The sequence below is a fragment of the Macaca nemestrina genome, chromosome X (genome assembly GCF_043159975.1).
Source record: "Macaca nemestrina isolate mMacNem1 chromosome X, mMacNem.hap1, whole genome shotgun sequence".
Classification (NCBI taxonomy): domain Eukaryota; kingdom Metazoa; phylum Chordata; class Mammalia; order Primates; family Cercopithecidae; genus Macaca; species Macaca nemestrina.
In genome coordinates this window covers 138,938,708-138,962,826 of record NC_092145.1, presented here as the reverse complement: position 1 = coordinate 138,962,826, position 24,119 = coordinate 138,938,708, and the positions used below count along the sequence as shown (strand labels likewise).

The 24,119-nt window shown below is 39.1% G+C and overlaps 1 protein-coding gene and 1 long non-coding RNA gene across 2 annotated transcripts in view; one reads left to right on the top strand and one right to left on the bottom strand.

The window, feature by feature from the left end:
• The window catches only part of LOC105478213 (small muscle protein X-linked), a 52,863-nt gene extending 37,104 nt beyond the window's left edge, over positions 1-15,759 (bottom strand). The window contains exons 1-3 of the mRNA XM_011735343.2: positions 15,535-15,759; positions 11,536-11,592; positions 1,047-1,133 (exon numbers count right to left, since the gene is read on the bottom strand). Coding sequence (XP_011733645.1) covers positions 1,047-1,133; positions 11,536-11,580 — 132 coding nt within the window. The 5' untranslated portion in view covers positions 11,581-11,592; positions 15,535-15,759. The remainder of the gene's footprint in view (positions 1-1,046; positions 1,134-11,535; positions 11,593-15,534) is intronic.
• Positions 14,272-22,754, top strand: LOC139360861 (uncharacterized). Its single transcript, XR_011618412.1, has 3 exons — positions 14,272-14,390; positions 20,306-20,406; positions 22,690-22,754. It is a non-coding gene; the product is annotated as an uncharacterized lncRNA (long non-coding RNA).
• Positions 22,755-24,119: the final 1,365 nt, after the last annotated feature.

The following is a 24,119-nucleotide window of genomic DNA, read 5'->3' as shown; positions in this document are numbered from 1 at the left end:
CTTTCTACTGATAGGAGACTGGAACCACTAATTTAGGACCACATCAGGAATATTCACAGGAAAAAAGGTTACAGGCAGAACAAAGTTTTATTAGGAACCTTTGAAATGGTAATAGATATTCTTTTGGGACAAATACCAAAAATGTCACTTGGTAAAGTTTAAAAGCCTTTTTACCTTTTTAAAAAGATGAAATATAGTTTGCTGTGCCTTGTGGCTTTATTTGATTCCATTTTCCATGTCTTATGCTGATAAAATATTCCAAAACCTTCACTATCTTTTTCAGAATCAGACCTTCCAGGTTTCAGCAGAAAAGTTACAATTGGGTAAGAAATAAAAACATCTGAGGAAGAAACTCTTCCCTTTTTATGGCATTCATTATTAATTGTAGCCTCCAATTTAGCAGACTGGGTACTTGAATTTGGGGGAGAAGTAAAGAATTAGAAAGAGGAAAAATACAGAAATGGAGGCTTGATAGACTCCCTTGCAAAGTACCCTTTTCAAAGGAAACATTTAGAGATTGAGTTTTTGTTTGTTTGTTGTTTATTTGAATCCTCAAATAATTTAATGTGCTTACTTCCTGCATTCCCACTTATCAGAAGCTCTACTAAATATTATTACATCCTGCTCAGTTGGATAAATGATCCCAAGTGAAAACTTGCCAATCTAGTGACTACTGCTAGACCAAAAACTTATCAGAGGCTTTATCCTCCCCACCACACACATGTGCACACACACACACGCATACACACAATCAATCAAATAATCAGTCAATCAACAGACTGGAAGTTAAACTCAGTACCTTCAAATAATGGTGCCAGGTACAGTACTTAAATTTGGCTGAAGGGAAGGGAGAAGGCAGTGCATTTCAGGGCGGACTAAGCAAGACAACTAAAGAAACGTACATACTGTATGTGATTCCTTGACACACAGTCATTTGCCCCCTCCCTTGTCCTGGAGAGCCAGCCCTTGCCTTGCCTCTGCCGCCTCTGGTGAAGATTTTAGAAAGGAAAAACATTGCTGTGTTCTGAGAGCTGAGGTTTCCTCACCTCCTCCACTTCAGGAGTACATTCTTTTCTTCTGGGGGGTTGACCTGCTCCTGGTCGAAAGGCTCCCATTGGAATATTGATATTTGCCTAAAAGAGAAAACAGTGTAGGTTTAGCTCAAGAAAAGTAAGAAATTGCAATGACATTCTGAGACAGTAATCATTGTGAAGAAAAATGCATCTGAAAAGTACATCTTCAAAGCTTTTTATCTCAGGAAAATTGCTGTAATGACAGCATAAAAATATGCAAAGGAAAATTTGACTTCCACTTATTACAGATTACATTTATTACAGATTTCATTTATTATACATGCTTAGGTCTGTGCAGTGATTTTACAATTTCTTGTTGGATGGAAGAATTGGAAGACAGTTTGTTCTGGCTGTTGCCCTCCTGAGGTGCATATTATTTTTCTCTCTTGGGGATAAGGAGGGAACATATAATGACAGGCAAGGAGGAAAGAGCATCTGCATAAGTCATCCCACACCTTAGCCCCCCTTCCAGTCCCTTCAAATTTACCACGTGGGAGGGGAGACATTTACACGTCCTAAGCTACCTCCTCCTTTCCATAATGTCCTGCACTTTATTGCTTTAGTCTCTGAAATTGACACTCTTCTACCTTTTTCCCAACATGTACTTGTGTGGGTCAGTAAGGAGTAAAGAGGGTGCTTGGCCAAGCTCCCTTTGTATCACCACTCATTGACTCTTCTCTTTTATGTTGATAACATACTAATCTCCATCAGTGGTAAACATAAAATACCTTCATGACATCCTCTAAACATTAAATTAGGTAGGGATATATTGACACTGTAATTTGAACTTGGTGAGATAATGTGTAAATTTGAATTTTTCCCATACTTATTTGATGTCAAATGGTGAAAATATGTAATGCAGATCAAAAATGTCTTTAACCAGTATTATCACTCACATAAAACAACCATCAAATACCATTTTAAAGTAGAATACAATATTTTTCCACTGAAGATAAAGTGTTGCCTTATGAGTAATTGGATATGTGGGCTTGAAAAGTTGAAATTTCGTTTAGATGTTATGCATGTAAATGATGCCTGAACAAAGGGAGCAAAGTATTTTTTTATCTTATGACATGCATTGTATGATTTTGGCACCACACCAAAGGAAGTTATTAGGAAGTGTGGTAAGTCCCATTTGGAACTGCCTGGTACAAGCTCTGTTGCCAGGGGAATGATTAACCCTATGAAACAGGAAGCATCCAGTGTCCATGTTCATGCAACATGGCAAGTCTGTGTTGTGCTCCCTTCAGGAGCAAAGCAGGAGGTGACTTTTCCTACCCAGGAGCTTTAAAACACCCCATCCTTACTAGAATAATGCTGATACCACAGAAAGAAATAGATCCAAAGTATTTGTGGAAAGTAACCAGAGAGGTACATCATTGTGGAGCCATTCCTAGTACCAACAAGCCAAGGAGTATTTTTAATCAGTATGTACCACATATGTTAAAATATAAACCCAGCACAACTTTAGAGAAAAGCATTTTAAAAACCTAAGGCTGAGCTTTCTATGCTATTCTTACGTGTAATGGAAATACCAGGTGGCCTAGAGTGGGAGGAGGAGGGAGCATAAGAGAGGAGAAAGATTTGTCTTATATGGTGGCAAATATGGAGCCATACTTCATGAATTCCAAGATGCATCTCTTTTAATATCTCTGGTCAGAATGTGTCTTACAACCAGCAGTGTCCTACAATTTTAGTTGGCACATTTGCTTTATTTTGGCAGGATGTAAAATAATGGTATTTTACAATTGACAGCGTCTTAGATTGGATGAAATATCATAGGGGCCTGAATAAAGAAGATCAAGACAGTGTAAATAATACAGAAGATAATCCATATTGGACCAATAGACTATTTCCATCACTACAGTTTGGATGAAAGAGGGGAAAAATCAATATAGGGATTATTTGGGGAAAAAGTTAACCAGTTAAAAGTTTAGTTAAATTGTCCCTACCCCAACCCATTTATTAAGCATCTACAGGGGGCATCTTCCTAATAGTGAGCTCAAGTTATCATATTGTTTCTGAAAGACTTGATTGCTAAATTAACTCATTTAATCAAGTATATATGCTCTATAGTAGATTGTAGTTTTTAGTAAGGGGACATGTAAAGGTCATCCAGAATAATATAATATTGTGAAGGGCATGTTATGAGATGACTACTTTTCCTGTTTGGAGATTAATTTTAGTGATGTGCCCCCATGTGGCCTCTCCATGTTTCATGGGTGGCTTACAGTAGTGAAAAGAGCCTAATGCTAGCAGTTGCCACAAGTTATCTGTGCTTGAAAAACTAACAACTGCTCTGGGTCTCATTGTCCCCATTTGTAATATGAATGTTAGGCTGTGTCAATGGTTTTCAAACATCTTAACCAGGGAACCCTTCCTTCCTTCAAATGAAGTACTGTAAGAATATATACAGTGCAAAGCAGGCAGAGGTAGAGGGTTTAAATACCTGCATCCTCACAACAAACTTTTGAGGTTAGTGTTATCATCTTCATTTTACTGATGAAGAAATGAATCCTCGGAGAGGCTAATTCTCTCAAGGTCATACATATAGTTCCAGGAAAAGGCAAGATTCCAAATTGAAGCTGCCTGACTTTAGGGACAGACCTTCTCACTCTCTCAAACCCGTCTCTAAAGAGCTCTTTTCACGTGGCCAAAAATAGCTCTCACCAGCTCTAAAATTCTCTAAAGCAGCTCTGATATTGGAGACTTACACTTTGAGAGTGGCCTTTGAAAAGGGGCACATAAAATGGATAATTTCATAATAGATACCAAAGAAAAGCCACATTGAAAAATGAGCCATTAACTCACCGACTTGACACTTTTTCTTCTTTAAAAGCATCACTCAAGAAATCAGAAAAACCTAAATGGAGTTTTTTTTTTTTTTGACAGCAGATATTGACAGGAACCAAAGCAGCCTGAAAATATGTCGAACATTGAATCATAATGTGCACCAATAAGGGAGTATAAGAGGCGTGCTTTGTCAATTGAGGCATGCATTATACTATTAACAAGACGATTAGAGATGTTTCATTAGTATAATTGTAGGGCAGTAATCTTTGAGTGACAAGTCATAGAATAAATTATAGCCATAAGAAAAATTCCTTATAATTTGAATTTGATAAAAATATGTAGATCTGTAGCTCTCGGTTTTTATTTCATTGGCCAGAAAATTGGGTCATATTTTGTCTCTTTCACTGACTTACTCTGTGTTTAAACACAAATGAAATACTTTCTCAGCGACTAATTTTTCTACCTACAAATTGAGTATGGTATTTGCTACTCAAAATAGGCTTAAAATACAAGCTAAACTTTTATGAAAGAATAAACAAACAGAAAATGTTTAACATCAATGACCTAGAGTTGATATTAGGTTAGGCTTCCTTCTCCCCACAGATTCTATGTAAATGCAAAGGAAGCAGTCTCTTTTTTTCCTTTTGTAATGCAATCCTTTGTATTTCTTTTCCCTCCTTGAGGTTTATTCATTTTAGAGATTTAAAAATATGCCCCTGATGCAGCAGACCTGGTGCATCACTTTCCCAAGCTATATATAATTTGTTACATCCTCCAAGTTGGGAATGGAAAAAAAAATCCACTAGATCATCTTTTGCCAGAATAGGATACAGTTCCCTGATAGAAGACCTATCTGATGTGAAATTAATACTACACTTGATCTCACTAGGTGAAGAAAAGTAGAAAGAATTCCCTGTAAGTTAATTCCACTACTCCCTTAATTATTTGTATGGTTCTCTTTGCTTGGCTCCGGGCTTTAAGCCCAGAGGATTCTGGAAACAATATTTCCTCCACACCCCTTTCTGTGTAGCTTACAATGGAATGACATCTTCTTTCCCCAGTGGGTTGGATTCTGATAGCTGCCAGCCGGCTGGGTACTGACAATTCCTATTGAACTTTGCTTTCCACAGCCATTGTTCTCTTATCTCCCCCTCCCTTTTTGTCCCCACTCTGTCTCTCCTTTTCTGAACCCACTGTGAGTTTTCTGAACAGTTCAGAGGCTTCTGGAGTTTCCTCCCAATGCATTATTTGTTTCAGATGACCCCATACTGATTCGATCTTTACTTTTCAAAGGATTCCAGCAGCTCCTGCCAGAATCTATAGCCTCCCCCATGCCATTCTTCTGTAGTATGGGCAGAGGAAATCCTACGGGGTTGCATTTTGCATTATTTCTTTCTGCTCTTTCCTATTCTCAGTCGTTCTCTGAACGGAGCAAGATATGACATTTTGAGATTTATAGCATCTTTACAGAAGACTTCAGAAAGAGGTTTGTTTTTTCATAACGGATTAGAAAATGAGATTCTTGTTTGATATATTAACAGAAAATGAGAGACACATACATATCTACCTACTAAAATATAGTCAACTTATTTTAAAATAAAATTCTATATCACTGGAATGCATAACTGCTTAGGGATTCTTGAAATGTGGAGTAGATTCAAAACACGGAAAACTTTCCCACACAACACAATTTTGAGAAACTTCTACTTTGCCAGTGTTCTTCACCCATGATGTTTCACACTGAAAATGTTTTTATTTTTGCTCTGTTCTCAACACTTTTTTGTTCTCTTCAATAATTTCCTGAATGACTCAACTGTAATCTCATCATCCAGGGAAAGGCAGATTTCAAGAATATACTGTACAGCTATTAAGATAATGTGCACAATTGGTCGGGGGTAGGTTGTATTTCTGAAGTGCTTTTGGATGTCAACATAAAAAAACATGACATCTTTTTGCAAGTGTATGACTGCTTTGCCTCATATCACAAATGTAGAGCTAGGCAGAGCCGCAATGGTCATTAGCTGGAGGTAATACTGAACCCACTTGAGAGTAAGACTCCTACATTCCAGTTCTTAATACACTTAAAAGAAACCAGCATTGGAAATCATAAACAATGTATTATAGTGGTTTATGTAAGAAACAGTAGATCTATGATCAAAGAAAAGGCCTTGTCTCTACATTAAAACAAATGGCAAATGAAAGTTAATTTTTAATGTTTTAAATTTATATAAAATATTGAAAGAAGGCATGTATGGTCATTATGATTTTTAGCTTTAATCTATCAGATTAACAATGGATGGTGATAGTCTATTCCTCTATACCAATGATTGTCATATATTTGGAATCATTTTTAAACTGGAAATCCTACACAGGAAACACTTAGAGTCTTTAATGCCTATCTGTAAATATTTTCATCTTCCATGGAAACTGCTTTCTTCTTCCACATTATGCCCTAGATAAAGGAGAGTGGAAGAACAATGACAACTAGTGGGGAAAGGAAAGAAGTACTGAAACATGGAGCGTCAGAATATTCTCTTTCTCTTCTACACATAGATTGGGTAGCAACAGAAAACTTCCCATGCAAAGAAGCCACACACTCACTAATGATGCAGGACTCATATAATTTTTTTCAAATGTATGATAAGTTAGATTTAGTTTTACAAATGCCTTACATTGATTTAGCCATGGTTGTTTGAATTTCAGGACCGTGTTTATCATTGAGTCTCTTTACTTTGTACTTTTAACTCCAAGGCAACTTACTCTTAAGGTGACTTTAATCAGTATAGACTATCTTCTTCACTTATATGCCGACACTGTTTCTAAATATTGAGTTCTTTAAAAGGGAGGCACCCAGCATCCATAAAACGGTAATTGCCTCTCAAGTAGCCTTGCTGCTTATGATTATCCTTAAGATGGTCCATACCCACTCCTCCAGCCTTACTCTCTGTGGCAATGGTGGGGACAGTAAGTAAAGACAGCATTGTAGAGTGGTTCCAAACACAAGCTTTGGGATCAGACTGAATAATTGATGTTAGGGCTTGACTATCCTACTTGCAAATTGTATAATCCTGGGGGAGTTACTTCCCTTTTCTAGACCTGACATTATGATCCATGGAAATCCCACTGCACTGGGCCAGGTATATGGTAAACCTTGAATAAACTGAAACTGTTATTGTCATCCTGATAATAAACCTTAGAAGTTATTCTCAAGAAGTTCACAGACTTACAAGCTGGACAGAGATTAGAAGTCATTTAACTGAAGCCTCTCCCTTTGAAGATCACAAGGACCAGGGGTGTGAATTTACACAGTAGAGCTAAGACTGGGGCACAGGACTCTTTCTGGTTAGCCATGAAGTTCTCAGATCTCATGGAAGAGGACAAATAATACTCAGCTTACTTTCATTAACGGTGGAGAGAAAGGATCAATGACAATCCAGAGAAGATTGGCTCTGTGTGAACTGGGGCCCTAAGGAGGCCTGTGGTGGTTCCCAAAGTGGGTGTGTTCAGGAGAAAGGACAGGCAGGTGCTGCCAGTGGCTGGTGTCACTTGGTCTCATTAGAGAGAGTCACCAAACAGATCGCTGATGGGATTAGGTTCCAGCAGTTCTAGCTTTCCCCACCACCTGTCATGTCAAATTCTTTCATTTGAAGGAGAGGACCCAATATGCAGAGTGTGCTGATGTTACCTTGGTTGCAGCTCAATTCCCACCAACAATGGGGTTGTAAGAATCAGCCTGGAGAGACCAGAACTGGAGTTGGCAATCTAGAGCCCACAGGCCAAATCCAGTCCACCACCTGATTTTGTAAATAAAGTTTCACTGGGACATAGCCACAGTCATTCATTTACATACTGCCTATGGCTGCTTTTGTGGTACAACAGCAGAGCTCAGTAGCAGGAACAGACCAAACAACTCACAAAGCCTAAAATATTTATTATCTGGTCCTTTATATAAAAGATTTGTCAACCTCTGGCATAGAACTTTATCAGCTGCTTAGGGGACAAAGGCCCTCTCCAGGCTAAGAAAGAATCAACTGATTCTTTCAGGATATTTTTATGCCCCTGGCAGAGATTTAACTAATACAACTAAAGAGAAGTGTAGGCTTAGAATCCCTTTACAATTCAAAAGTCATCTCTTCTTCAGTGTGGATGTGAAAGACTACTGTCTACCTCCTGTAAGGGTGGTTCTGGTTCTGGCCTCCCTCTTATTCTGGTGTACAGAGGAGATAGAATAAGTTGAAGACAAAGCCAAGGCCATTCCATGCATTATTTGGATAGTTAGAAGGCCCATCTCTGAAGCAATTTGTATACAATAAACCAGGCACTTGCCATAGATTATTTTGTCTATTCATTATAATAACCCTATTAAGTAGTATGATTGCCCCCATTTTACAGAAAGGTGGACTAAAGGTGAACTAACATTGCAAAGATTTGTAACTGTTTGACTCCATGTTGTCTGGAGGTGCATTAATTCAACTCCTGAAATGCCTGACTGTTCAAACTATGGTCAAAAGTAACTTAAATTCACCCAAGCCAGACACACTAGAAATCTAAGTCATTGTTTCTAGAAGTTTGCACTGCAAAACACTATCTTGTAAAATAGTCACTGAAAAGGTCCCATATGTTTAGAAAACATTGCATATGTTTCTGCCCTCTTAGAAATAACTTGATGCCATTCGCAAGTTATGGACTCTGAGAAAAAATTTCAAACATTAAACCATATTAGCCTCTAATCTAGAACAGCATCCCATAAAACTAGTATGCCAAGGAACACACTTTGGGAGCTGTTGAAGTAGATGATGGTGGTGAATGATGATAATAGCTAATATTTATTAAGCAATTACGGTGAGCCAGGCACTGAGCTGAGTATTGACAAGCATTAAATTCATTTAAACTTCATAGTAATCCTATGAGATAAAGACTGTTACTAATTCTTCTCTTGATAGATGAGGAAACTGAGGCACAAAGAGGCTAAATAACTTTCCCAAAGTCTTGCAGCTAGTAAGTACTGGAGACCTTGAGCGCCTCAAACACATGAATCAGAGATCAATTCATCTTTGTGTATACCCTACACTTAGCACAGTGCCTGGCACATATTATGCACTCAGGAAATAACAAATGAACTGAATTGGAGATAAAATCCTAATAAAAATAAGTGACTAGAAGGTATGGAGTAGAACATTTCAGAGCTTTAAATGGTATTTACAGTGAGGAGAGTCCCTTATTAATCAGGGCTTCTATTTGTTCCAGACAAGACTAATCTAGATAATGTCCCTACTATAAACCATTGTGTATGGTGTAACCATGTTCATATTTTATTTCATGTACCCTACTTAAGGTTAATGCAAAGATAATAGGAAAATATCAGATAGTGCTGATCCTATTTACCCACAAGAAATAATATTTCATTTGAAGGTGCATTAAATTGGGCCTTTTGTGTGGCATAAAATATATCGAGAGAGGCAATACCACATCTATAAGGAACCGCTGTATTGCCTTTGTTGGCAGAATGGATGGATCTTTTGTAATGCGATATAATAATGGCTACTGAGAACAGTCAGTCGCAGCTTTTAAAATATTACAAATCTAAAAATATATCAAGGTCAAAATTAGTAAATAAAATGCTAGTGAATTTTCAGTGTGGATTTGAGGGAGGCCAGGGACCATTAAGGAAGAAAAACCAACACACTTTCCGTTTTAAAAGTAAGAGGGAAAAAAGGCAGCCCGAGAGAAGACTGTTTTTGTGTCCTGAAAAAATAAAAAGGAATTTTTATGTTTAGCACTTCCAGAGGTTCAAATTCAGTGATTAAAAGATATTACTTCTCACAACTTTAACATAAAGTATTCCTGAATGATGATAATAATTCTAATAATGGTTGACACTCAATGTGTGCTTACTATGCTGTTTGTTTTTTGTTTGTTTTTTTGTTTTTTTCTTTTTTAGATGGAGTCTCACTCTGTTGCCCAGGCTGAAGTACAGTGGCACAATCTCGGCTCACAGCAACCTCTGCCTCCCAGGTTCAAGCGATTCTCCTGCCTCAGCCTCCTGAGTAGCTGGGACTATAGGTGTGTGCCACAATGCCTGGCTAATTTTTTGTATTTTTAGTAGAGACAGGATTTCACTGTGTTAGCCAGGATGGTCTTGATCTCCTGACCTCATGATCCGCCCACCTCAGCCTCCCAAAGTGCTGGGATGACAGGCATGAACCACTGAGGCCGGCCTACTATGCTGTTTTAAGCATTTTATACATGTAGCCCTAGGAAGTGAATACTATTATTTTATCTCCATTTTACAGATGTGGAAATAGAGGCGCAGAGAGGTCAATTAGGGAGAGTAATTTTCCCATGATCTTACACCAGTCCAGGATGGATTAAGGACCCTAGTAATATAGTTTCAGAGCCCATGCTACTAACTGCTTCTACACTGGGTAAAAGAGAAGATTCAAAGGCTCAAGGATGTCCACAGGTCTGGGAGACAAAATATAATTCCACTACCACTGTCAGGGAAGTCAGAGGCTCACTAGGTAGACACCAGAGGGCTGGATGTGACAATGCAGAGTGGAATCTTGCCAAATGCATAGGCCCTTCCTTGGTGGTTTGTTCAATGACATGTTTCCAGAGGTTGTTGTACATCCTGCCACTTAAGAACCTCTTCAATTTAAGGATCTGTATTAATCGTGACAAGTAAAGATCTGTCCTTCCACCTACCTCTATCAGTGGTGTTTGCTAGGATTTCTAAACCCCTTGATGACGTGTTTACAACCTGGCCACAAGCACAGCCCTCCATAATACAGTCAACCATTTATGACTGTGTTTCTGTTGTGATAGTACATCAGGCCTAAAATATTCAGGAACTGCCACATGACCTGCAGTATTCAGAAAAGTCCAAGGAAAAAGTTCCTTTGGAGAAAGCACAGACAGGCTCCATGTTGATGGAAAGATGGAATTTTACAATAAAGCATTGTGCCCAGAGTTTCAGGGTGGAAGCCCCTTGAGAGTCAAATACAGAGCCCTTAAGAGAAATAACAAATTAAGTATTGAGTAAAAACAAATACTGAAAGTTATTTTCATAATTGTATTTTTGTTTCCAAATGCCTGCTTCCTCCTTCCCTTTTTGTGGGTGACACTTAAGTCAGTTTAAACAACCAAGGAATTTGTTTGCTGGAGGGCATGTGGAGAACGAATAACATGTGAATTTTAAAAGATAAATACCCAAGCCCTGGGAAGAACACTTAACTACAAAAGGATATTATTTAAAGAAAGATATATTTCAAACAGATGAGTCAACAAACTGTGACTCATCTGTTTGTGCACATATCAATTGGAAATTAAAAATAAAATTGAATATATCCTCTATCAATGAACACATCAAAAACATATCAAAAAACATACACACTACATTTTTTAGAAGATAATTTAATTCTCACTTATAGACTGATTGTCTTATAATTCAGAACAATTAAACAAAAATAGCTTACTTCTCCTGTCTCAGTTGTACCTAACTGGTTTTATATCCTTTCTCAATTGTACCTTACAAATCTTACGAAGAACTTTATTTTCTTCTTGAAGTTCATCATGTGCTAGGAGTGAACAATCACCAGAAATATGACTTACTAAGCAATCAGGCAAGAAGTTGCAGAGCTGTTGTTAAAATACAAATATACCTACTTACCTGGATGGCTCTAACATTGGAAACTGGCTGTTTCGACATATTCATGCAGTCTTATCCCTAAAAAAACAAGTAAGAAACTGTTAGAGGTGGCAGCATTCAGATTCTCAGTCTTGATAAATTAGAATTTAACTCATGATTCAACTGGGCAGTCACCCCTTTCACTGGCCATATATTCTTTCAGTCTCAGTTTCCAAAGTTACTAAGAGACTCTCCTTCCTAATGCCTCGGGTGAGGGAACACTAGATCGCCAGGATAAATCATTCAGGAGGAGAAATGGTGAGACGCCTCGCCCCTGATGCTAATGATATACAATCAGAAACTTGAAAGGTGCTATCATCTCCTTCCCTGCCCTCCTGACCTTCTGCCAAGAGCAGCAAAGCAAAGAGATTGTGGGAATAAAACACCTTTGTTCTGGGCCTCTGAAGTTCTTGGCTTGAAACTGAACTTTTAATCTGAATTCATAATTGCCAGGGCTGCTATAGTTCATTGGGAGTGCCTCCTCTTTGTTGAACACCCAAAAAGAAATGGCCTGTACCACTTCCTTAACTGCTGCAATGCTCTCTACTTGCTGTGCAGTATCTGTTCTGCCCAGCAACCTAGGAGATGCTCTGAGGACGTAGGTCCCATCTCCTGCTGTGTGTGCCCCTACCCTATGCTTTCAACCAGGTGCCTCATACAGAGCCCAGGCTCTGTAAACAGGCAGACAGCAAGCCTCACCTGTAAACTTTTCTTTCTAGGAGGCAAGGAAGACTTACACATGACCATATCAAATCCTCAAGATGTAGAAGTGCTTCCTTCCCAAAGGACTTTTGCTTTCTTTAAGCATGTGAGACCTGATTTAGAGCACAGTGACTACAGCACATTAGGGGATGTGGGATGCAACTTACTGGAGATAGGGGAGAAGGGAATGGCCCAGCTCTGGCCTGTTTTTGTAGCTTGGCCTATTAAATGTCAGCAGGACCAACTGAAAAATTAAAAATTCATTGAATTCAAAGCATGCTGTGTTTTAAACCCAAACTGTAAAACAGGTTGATCGAGGTCTATGGACTGGTGTAAGTGATGTGTTCACTGGTGAGTAAAAGAATGCAAAAAGTAGTGTTGGCATTTGCCACACATCTTGTGTAACCTGGGCAATGTCACTCAATATTTCTAAGCCCATTTCCTCTTCTTTAAATTTTACCTGCTTCACAGGTTGTGGTAAGAATCCATATGACATACATGCTCCTGAAAAGACCTTGTGAACTGTAAAGCATGATGCAAATATTTATTGTTTATTACCATCATCCATAGCTAATGACTTTGGAGTGCTGTACTCATCTCCAGCTTTAAGTTCAGAGTAATAATTTTTATAGGTATGTTCCCCAACACCTGTAGAGATAAAAGATCTGAAAAGAACTCTGTGAAAAAAAGTTTTTTGAAATCTCCAAAGTCTTAGGCTCTATTATGTGAAGTTAAACAATTCCATATTTTTTAAAAACCTCTATACTCAGGGCATCCAAATATATAGTTTTTGGAGCCACATACATGAAAACAATAGGACTCTTTTTTAAAAGTTTCACCTGAATGTCTTTGTAACATATAGATTTAGCCTCCACGCATAAGGGTCTAGGTAGAATTATTTTTAATATGGTTACAAAATTAAAAAGCAACAACAAATGGAACAGTCAAGGATACATTTTTCTCTATGATATGCTTCAAATAGATTGCTGTCTTTCCTGCAGCGTCATAAAGAAATGAAGGATTTTTAGGCCGGGCGCGGTGGCTCAAGGCTGTAATCCCAGCACTTTGGGAGGCCGAGACGGGCGGATCACGAGGTCAGGAGATCGAGACCATCCTGGCTAACACGGTGAAACCCCGTCTCTACTAAAAAATACAAAAAACTAGCCGGGCGAGGTGGCTGGCGCCTGTAGTCCCAGCTACTCGGGAGGCTGAGGCAGGAGAATAGCGTAAACCCGGGAGGCGGAGCTTGCAGTGAGCTGAGATCCGGCCACTGCACTCCAGTCTGGGCGACAGAGCGAGACTCTGTCTCAAAAAAAAAAAAAAAAAAGAAATGAAGGATTTTTAATTTGTGGATCTAGGACACACAGCTTAATTCCAAAAAGAAAAGCTTGGTGGCTTAATTTTTAATGTTTTTATTCCTCAAAAGCTGTTAGAAGTCATACAAAGCAATAATTTTCACAGAACTTTAAATATCTTAGCATATGGTATTCTCTGTGGGTGTACAACTAAAGTTTAACTATCACTTGGGAACTTGTCCAAAAAGTTATTGTACATCAATTTGAAACAGGGATTAGAAAATTTCTTTATGTTATGACAATAGCAAGTTGAAATATTTTTTTAAATTAGTGAATGTTATACTGTATTTTTTTTAAAAACCAATTTTATATTTTCAATGGACTGATTTAACTTACTACTGGATTGCTGCTTTTGTGTGAACCTCTGAACCTCAAGAATGAATGGGCCTTGTCTCCTGTACAATTTTGGTATATTCTAATTTGCATACAAATCTCTTAACATGCATGTCAATCTTTGAAAGAGACATCTATAAAAAGCTGGTCAGATCCCAACTCTCATTCCTCACAAACAGGCTGGATAACATTTGTGTAAATCAGTTCAGCAGCAGTTCCTGCTGTCCTCATTATTTTCAGAGAAATCAGGGCAAAGCATACTGATGAATTAAAAATAGACAGTGTTCCCTGTTTCCCTGGCCATGCAGTCACCTCTATCAGAGATGTAGAGTGTGGAACACACCTTCCTTCTTCATCTGCATGCTTCATCCCCGGACCAAGAAAAGAAAACTATGCCTTAGATACACACTCCACTCCCATGAGGGCCACCGCTTTTCATCCAAAGAGGTACTCTTTACAGCACTCATATTGTCTCCTGATTCTGGCTAAAGTTTTGAAACATGGAAAGTTTGACAAGGCATATACTGACTTTTACAAAGCCTATAATATAATGAAAACGCTTGCCAGCTGAGCACCGCTGAGTTTTCCTGGCAGTTCTTTAAGTCGGTGGGGACCATTAATGGTCTGTATGCTGAGTCACCTGATATATCCCTACTTGTCTTTGATTGGGTAGCACCTAATATCTGACTTCTAAATAGAACTCTTTGACTTACTAAAAATTTGTCAATAGTAATATCACTCATTTAATAAGAAGGGATTCAGAGGAAAATCAATCACTATTCAGAGATAAGAGCTTTGTTTGTTCTTTTTAAAGGTCGAATAAGTGGGTAAAGCTCCATCTCAAAGGGAATTATCTTCTGTCCTGTAGCTAAAAATAATTCCTGAGAAGGGTGTAGAAAGATGTTCAGCTGTCTGAACTGACTAACTCCTTATTCACTCTGCTTTAAATATGCTGAGAGGAAAGAGGTACTCTTAGTGTTCTCATGCTTCAGAACCTGGTGCCCACATAGAAAGGGACAGTGAGTGCTGCCCTCTACCCTGCTGAGTATGGGAATACTGTGACCGAAGTGAAGATTTTAAAAGATGGTTCTATCATTGATAGAACTTTATCATTAAGACCAAGCCTGGTGCTTAGGGAAAGGAGAAAATCCTTTTAAACTTGTACTGTATAAAAACTCTGGCAATAATTTGCATTTTGGTGAATCAAAGAATTAGCATTATAGCTTTTCTCTGGCCCAAATTCTGATGATTTCTTGGCTTGGGGCTTCAATCAATCTGCAGCTGACCGACTAATCCTGGCCAGCACAGCTTCAAGGTCACAGTTATAATTTCTAGACTGTGGACATTTTATTATTGCCACTATCGATGAAAACTGCCCTTCAGTATTTGCCTAGTTCAATATTCTTTCAGCACCCTCACCCCTCACAATTTATAAACAGAATCAGCAATACCACCAATGAAAAATGAATTTACAAGGAAGCTATACTCACGGTTACAAGCCTACAAAGTTAAAAGTAGTCACTTCAAGTTAGGTATCAAGGAAATTTCCTTTAGAAAACCCAGTTGCCGGGAGCTGGGTCCTTCTGCTTACCTGCTTTATGTATTTGTTTACTGCCTAAGGAAAGTCCCAGGCAGCCAGATGCAAGAATATAAAGCTCCTTGGAAGGTGGAAGGGGTGCCCGGTGTCCTCTGAGCTGCGATCTCAATTCCGATGCTTTTCATGTGGCTGAAATAGCTCAAGTGCTCTGTGCCTCTCCCAGTATTGAGAGCTGCTCCTGGCTCGGGGCTGGAGGGGAACTTAAACCGTTAAGGCTAAGTGTTAAAGAGAATTCCTGTCATAGCTCACAGTTGTTCTTCCTAAATATAGAGTTTGATACAAGCCATACGCTGGCTGCCTCCAAAAGGCTTGACCGTGCGGAAAGCAGGGCTCAAATGTCAGCCGGGAGGTGGCTATGGTATCTTACGTGCCCTCCTAATCTTCCAGAAGATGCTGGCTGCATTTTCTCATATATTCTGAGGGGGTATAGCAAAGTTCAAAAAGTAGGAAAAGTCTATCTTTAGCTTTATTACCTGGATGCCAGAAGATGAGCATTCAATAAAAATTGTGGGGGGGGGGGGTGTCAGCATGGCACCATGCCTCTCAGCAGGGGTACTGACATTAAACAGGGCTTGAATCCTAGCTTGGTCACTTGGGAGCTGTTAAAGTTACTTAATAATAAGTACTCAACAAATGGTCACCAAATAATGATAATTATCCTATTAAGTTGAACTATATGACATTGCCCTTTTTGTAGGTCAAAAATGGTCCAAGACCGACAGGCTGGTGAGCTTCCAGGGCCCAGAGCCCTGCCCACTCTGCTCTACTGCCTCTACTAGTGACAAAGATTTTGACCCTAGAGCACATGAGACAACAGAACAAAGAAGAAATGTCTATTTTAAATATGACAAGGGCCAGGAGCAGTTACAAGGCAAAACATTTTTTAAAGAGAAAACTTCCAAATCCTAAGATATATGCTCATTATTTTTAACACTACTTTTAATTTTTTTTAACCTCTCCAGTCTCTGAAATTACCTTTACATAGAGTTGTACTTCAGTAGAAGCATTAAACAGAGTGGAGAGACTTAAAATCCATCCACTGTGGAAGTGAGCTCCATGTCTGAGTTCTTGACAGTATGGTCAAGCCACTGAACTATATTACCAGCAATCATTGCTTACCAGTCTTCTTGTTACATGAGGAAAAAAAGCTCCAATTTGTAGGAACCCTAGACATCAGGCTTCTGTTCCCTGTAGCTGAATGCATTCCAGATGGAAGTAGTTGGCTTTTTTCAGAACTGTAAAAGGAAAACCAACTTTCTGGGAGTTTAGGAGGTCAACAGATAATTTTGGTTCATTTTAGATTGGGGTTCACCATTAAGTTCTGTTCATGTGCTGTTCAAAAGAATTGTATCTTTAAAATTCAGTTTAGACATCATCCTTTGAGATCACATGGTGCCAAAAGTGAGTTATTTATACACTGGAGAAGAGAATATAGTGAGCACCTTAATATTTCTCCAAGTGTTTCGCTACTTCTGTGTGTTCAGAGCTCTTCACCAGACAAATGATGGCATCACTCCATGGACCAACAATGAGCCATTTTTGGCCCCTTGTGCTGAAGTTAGCCCATGCATTTTGCCACAGTCCTTTTGCCCCAGTGATGGTGTATACATTGAGGAAACTGCTCCTGGCAGAAATGCCTTGTACACAGAGCTGGCCCAATATGAGTGTGGCTGCCTCTGTGGGAAAAACTAAGGTGAGATGCATAACCAGGGCTCTGTTGGTCATAAGTCACAGTAACCCAAAGGGAACTAATTTAAGCCAGGAGGGGTGTGGCAGACGGTCAATGTCTTTCTCAGTATCACTTTTGTCCACCTGAGTTCTGTAGCTGTAGGCAGCTTCCAGTACACTGTCAGCTTCACACCTCTCTCTTTTTCTCTACACTGGGGCGCTGCATATCATCCAGAAGCAGGAGACATAACCCATAAGTGCCAGGAAAAAACACCCCTAGGGACAAGCCTCAACCAATGGGAATGGAAGTCGAGCGATAGACATCCCCACTTCCTCATCCTGTGGTCGGAAGATTCTGAGGTGTGATCTACAGTTTCCCAGAGGTCCCCAGCAGGACCAAGCCCCAGCTGCCCACCATGGGGATTTGCTCATTAATATACCCTTATTGGCTTCCTCTTTTCCCTCACTTCCCCCGCTTGCATTATCTGGGATCATCCCCCAAGTAGATCACCTACAACCAAGTCCTTGTCTCAGCATTTGGAGTTGAGGCAACCCAAACTAAGAAAAAATAATTTATTAGGAAGGTTTCATATTGAGAGAGGAAGGGCAGGGGTGCAGGTGAACCTCATCAATTACCAGAACCAAGAACTCGGACCTCACTAGAGAATGATGAATCTATTTCTGCAGCTCCAATTTTAAAGACCTCAGGGCTCTGGTTGCCCCAGCCTGAGTCAATACCGCACTCCTGGTTAGTAGCAAGGTTACCGAGCATAGAGGAGGCCATTGGGGTACATACCTGTGCATTAGGTCCTTCCCAGAAAGGGGAATAGTTGTGAGCTGAGCAGCTCTCCCAGTTGGGTCTCCAAGAGGCACCAAGAAGCCAAGTGCTTTTCCTTGACTTCTTGCAATAGCCTGAAATTTCTACTCCTGTTGTCAGGTTATTGATTTAAGACTCCATAAAAAGACACATGCTGGCTGGGTGCGGTGGCTCATGCCTGTAATCCCAGCACTTTGGGAGGCCGAGGCAGGCAGGCCACTTGAGGTCAGGAGTTCGAGACTGGCCTGGCCAACATGGTGAAACCCCATCTCTACTAAAAAAAATTACAAAAATTAGCTGGGCATGGTGGTGCACATCTGTAATCCCAGCTACTTGGGAGGCTGAGGCATGAGAATCGCTTGAACCTGGGAGACGGAGGTTGCAGTGAGCCAAGATCATGCCACTGCACTCCAGCCTGGCAACAGAGCGAGACTCTGCCTCAAAAAACAAACAAATAAAAAAAACACATGTTGTTTGACAAGGGTAACAGAAGAAGTCTCTGACACACACCAACACATACCAGGTTGGTGAGTGACAATTAACTGGGCCTGAAGGGATGGGGCACAAGATGAGTCCATTTCTTTTTGAGAGGATTGAGATAGGAGGAGAAGTTGGAAAAACATAGCCTTAAAGTATGAAAAATGGAGAGCTGGGGGTACTGGGCATTGAGGGGGTAGCCTGAGTCCTTTGGGCATATTTCAGTGGAGATCACAAAGAGGGGTATGGTTGGGGGGGTGTTGACAAAATCAAAATTCACTTAAGTCATTCCTACCTGCATGCCTTCACCCCTCCTCCCCTATGGTCAAAGAGCAGGATATCTAACAACATCTTACATGTATAGAACCCTTGCTCAGTTGCAAAGTGCTTTCATTTGTATTATTTTATTTAGTCCTCCCAGCAGCCCTGTGGGTTCAGTGGCATTCTTCCAATTTTATCGATCAGTAAGCCAAGGCTCAGACTGTCATTTCAGAGCCAGTTATCCCCAGCTTTTGACTTTCAAAGTTACTGCTCTTTCCTGTTATACCACAGTGCCCTCAAGGAACCACACTCATCTGTATGCCCCACATAAGCACATACAAATATGGTAACAGGATGCATCTGCTTGCAAGTAACAGAAAACCTAACTAGCAGTGGCTCAATCAACAGTCATTTAATCATCTCACAAACCTAGGAACTTAAAGGAAGGTAGTTATGGGCTGGTTCAGAAATTCTACAAAGTCAAAAACTGTCGGGCTCTTCCCAGATCCTCTTTGGGAAGGTGGATCTACTCTGCCACCCTCAACAAGTCAGCTTTTCATCCTCATGCTTCTTAACGTGTGTTCCCAAGATGGCTGCCACAGCTCCAAGTGTTAGGACATTTTACAAGCATCCAAACAAGAAGGAATAGCAGTGATGATGGGAAAAGGGGCTTTTCTTCCCAAGGAGGAAACTCTTTCCCAGAAGCCCCAAGCTGACTTCCCCTTACATCTCTTTGGCTGGAACTGGGTCTCATGGCTGCAAAGGAGGCTAAGAAAAGAAATAAATGGAAACAGGTGGATGGAATAGAAATGATTAGCTAAGATCAAATGTCCCATATAAAATTGGGATGCTCTTAGCAATGAAGAAGAAAGGAAACAGCAGTGACACAGACAAAACGTGCACACACATACAGAGCTTTAATGGAAAATGTGCTTCCACACACACAATCTCATTTAATTCTCACCACCTTATGAAGCAGGTATTGTTTGTCTATCTCTATTTTATAAATGACAAAACACACTGGAAAAGGTCAAGTCACATGCCTAGGAAGTGGCTTAGTCAAAACTCTAATCTAGGTCTGCAGGCTCCAAATTTCATGTGTTTCCCCTATTCCTCCATGCACAAACCAACAGGAGGAGCCAGGCTGCTCATACCATTGTCCCATCTGTGAATGCCCTCTTGGCATGTGCCCCAAATTACAGGCTTCTTTTGGGTTTGTCTTTGCTTGGTTATACTCAATCTTAGGCCTACCTACAGTTTGGGCAAAGAGTAAAATAAACCATATTACAGAATTTTGTAAGTGAATTAATAGATAACTCTTTGTACCATTATGTATAAACATGTAACCTCCAAAAAACATTATAGGCTGACAAAGAGAATAAAAAATAACAAATAAAGAATGGTTAGCTAGGAAGAAAAAATTATGAAAAAGAAACTAGCTATGATCTAATGAAAACACTTTTCCCATAATATTTACTTCTATATTCAATTTGAATTCTAACAGGATGACTGTGATCAAATCAATGTCTGTTTTTAATCCAGGAGAGCAGGTGACAAGGTTTGTCCCCTGGGTTGCATGCTGCGTGATGACATCCCTCCTTCCCCAGCAGATGCTGGCACCTTTAAAAAGACTGATGTGCAAGGTAGGAAAAAAAATTTGTTGTCATTATCTTTAAAGAAATTGATACTCTTATGCATTAATAATGGAAGCATAAACTCATACAACTACTTTGGAGGATAATTTCTCAATATTTTATGAAGCTAAAGTTGTGCATATCTTTTGACCAGTTTCATGATTTGGCCAGTATTTGTAATTTTTGGCAAGTGTGTACAAGAAGACAGATAACAGAATATTCATTGCAGTATTGCTTATAATAGTGAAAAAATCTGAAAACAATCTAAATGCCTATCAACAGAGAATAAATAATGATTTATTCATTTGATTGAATCCAAATAATCAAAAAAGTGAGCCAGAGCAACATTTATCAAAAAAGATACATTTATACATTTCAAAATCAAACTGAATTTAAAATGTACACATACACACACACACTGAATTCAAAAAGAGTTAACAATGTAAAAACTTGCAAGAAAGTAAGCACAATATTTTAAAAGTGATCATCCCTGGGAAAGAAGAGGGAGCAAGAGGATTTCATAAATAACTTTAATAGTTTCCATTATATCTAATATCCTCAAAATAATTTAAACTAAGGCAAAATATTAGACTTTGGAAGGACTGAGTTGTGAGTATATGGGTGCCATTTTGTTATTTTGTGTGTAATTTTCTGTATGTTTGAAGTATTTCATCACAAAAATGTAATAAAGGATTTCAGCTGTCAAAAAAAAAGAGTGATGTGCAAGTGTGGCCCACCCTGTCTACCTCACCCCCATCTGGCCCACAGCTTCGCTTGGCCAGGCCAGATCTCCAGCTTTGGCAGAAAATAATTCAAATTTTTCCATAACATCTATCAGAGTAGAGTCAAAATTTCATAAGGCATAATCAGTTGATAACAATAAAAATAAAACACATCACAATATTGGTAAGACCCAACTAATGAGATAGATGCTTTCTGACTGAGGAATTGGTTGCAGTTCTCTATATTATAGCATCAGGTAATGGCACTACCCACCCTCCCAAGGCCAGTAGCTTTTAGGAACAAGAAAGTTAGAGAGGATATGGATTTCAGTAAATTTACTATCAGATAAAATACAGGTGATTAAAATATGATCATTAGAATGATACCAACCAAGGATAATTTTATCCTTTGTTTTTTTACCAATATTGTTGTTTCCTGTTTTTCTCTCACCTATGCCTAAATCCCCATTTCTCTATGCAGTATTATCATCTTGAATCAATTATAACTGCAGTGGGCCCTTTGTATTAGGCATGATGTACATGTGGTATTATAGATTATAAATGGATTATCATTGTCACTAAAGGCACGTTGCCCAATAATTCTACAACCAAATGATTTATTTTTATGTGTTCTGGCATTAACTATGATTGGAGCTAAATAATATGACTCAAATGTCTCCTAGGCACCATAATTTTGTGGCACCTGTAGGAGTCACTTTGAAGGTGTGTCTCCAAGTGGGTGATTCACTATCCCTCCATGAGCCAAATGGCAGGACTTCCACTCTCCTTCCTTATATCTCGCTAGGGGTTCCCACAGAGAGATGTATCTCATAGGTCATCCACAGTCCTGCTCTGCTGTTCCACATCCCCTTAGTCCCCAGTGCCTCAGAAGCCACCTTTCTCATTATCACTGCATAGAAGGATTTGTTATGGCCTCTGGGAACCAGCTTCTTACTTATTCTTTGGCATGTGAGGAGGTACCTTCTCCATCTTAAGATTCAATGCTTTAAAAAAAAATAACATGTGCATACTAAAAAAAATCACCCTTAGAAGGCATAAAGTATACAGTTCATTGGTTTTTAGCACATTCACAAAGTTGTGCATTGATCACCACTATCTAATTCTAGAACATTTTCATCATCCCCGAAATAATCCCCCTACCCATGAGTACTCCCCATTTCCTCCTTCCCCTGGCAAAACTCATCTGCATTCTCTTTATGGATTTGCCTGTTCTGGACGTTTCATATAAATGGAATCATACAATATGTGGCCTTTTGTGTTTGGCTTCTTTCATTTAGCATAATATTTTCAAGGTTCATCCATGTGGTAGTATGCATCAGGACTTCATTCCCTTTCATGGCTGAATAATGCATTGTGTGGTATGCTACGTTCTGTTTATCCACTCATCAGTTGAGAGATATTTGGGTTGTATCTACTTTTGGGCAAACATGAATAGTGCTGCTATGAACATTCATGTACAAGTTTTTCTGTGAACATGTTTTCAGTTCTCTTAGGTAAATGCTTGGGAGTAGAATTGCTGGGTAATACGGCAACTGTTTAATCTTTTCAGGAACTACCAGGACCTTTTCCAAAGCAGCTGCATCATTTTACATTCCTACCAGCAGTGGATGAGGGTTCTGTACTTCTCTATACCTTATCAACACTTGCTATTGTCCATCTTTTTTATTATAGCCACCCAGTAGGCATAAAGTAGTATCTAATTGTGGTTTTCACATATATTTATCTGATAACTAATGATATCAAGCATATTTTCATGTGCTTATTGTCTGATGGGATATCTTCTTTGGAGAACTGTCTATTCAGATCATTTTCCCATTTTTGTATTTGGCTATTTGTCATTTTTATTATTTAGTTGTAAGCATTCTTCATGTAATCTGGATACAAGTCTTTATCAGATATATGATTTGCAAATATTTTCTCCCATTTCTTGGTGTATTAGTCTGTTCTCACGCTGCTAATAAAGACACACTCTAGACTGGATAATTTATAAAGGAAAGAGATTTAATTGACTCACAGTTCCATGTGGCTGGGGAGGCCTCACAATGATGGCAGAAGGCAAATGAGGAGCAAAGTCACGTCTTACATGGCGTCAGGCAAGAGAGTGTGTACAGGGGAACTTCCCTTTATAAAACCATCAAATCTCATGAGACTTATTAACTATCATAAGAACAGCACAGGAAAGACCTGCCTCCATGATTCAATTACCTCCCACCAGTTCCCTCCCACGATATATGGGAATTATGGGAACTACAATTCAAGATGAGATTTGGGTGAGAACACAGCCAAACCGTATCACCTGGGTTGTCTTTCACTTTCTTGATGGTGTCCTTTGAAGTACAAAAGCTTTTTTAAGTTTAAATAATAACTAAATAAAATTTATTTTTTCTTGGGTTGCTTGTTCTTTTGGTGTCACAGCTAAGAAACCATTGCCTAATCCAAGGTCACAAATAATTGCACCAATGTGTTTTCTAACAGTTTTATAATTTTAGCTCCTACATTTAGATCTTTGATCCATTTTGAGTTAATTTCTCTATGTGGTCTGAGGTAAAGGCACAGCTTTGTTCTTCTAAATGTGGATATCCAGTTGTCCCAGCACCATTTGTTGAAAATACTATTCTTTTCTCATTGAATTATATTAGCACTCTTTGGAAAATCAATTGACCATAAATGCAAAGATTTATTTTTAAACTCTCAAGTCTATTCTGTCAATCCAGATATTTATCTTTATCCCAGTACCATACCATCTTGATTACTGTAGCTTTGTCATAAGTTGTGAAATCAGGAAGTGTGGGTCCTCCAAATTTCTTTTTCTTTTTCAAGCTTGTTTTGGCTATTCTAGGTCCCTTGCATTTCCATATGAATTTTAGGATCAGCTTATCTTTTTCAGCAAAAAGAAAGAAAGAGAGAAAGAGAGAGAGAAGGAAAGAAAGAAAGATCAAGCTGGAATTTTTAAATAGGGTTTGCACTGAATCTGCAGAT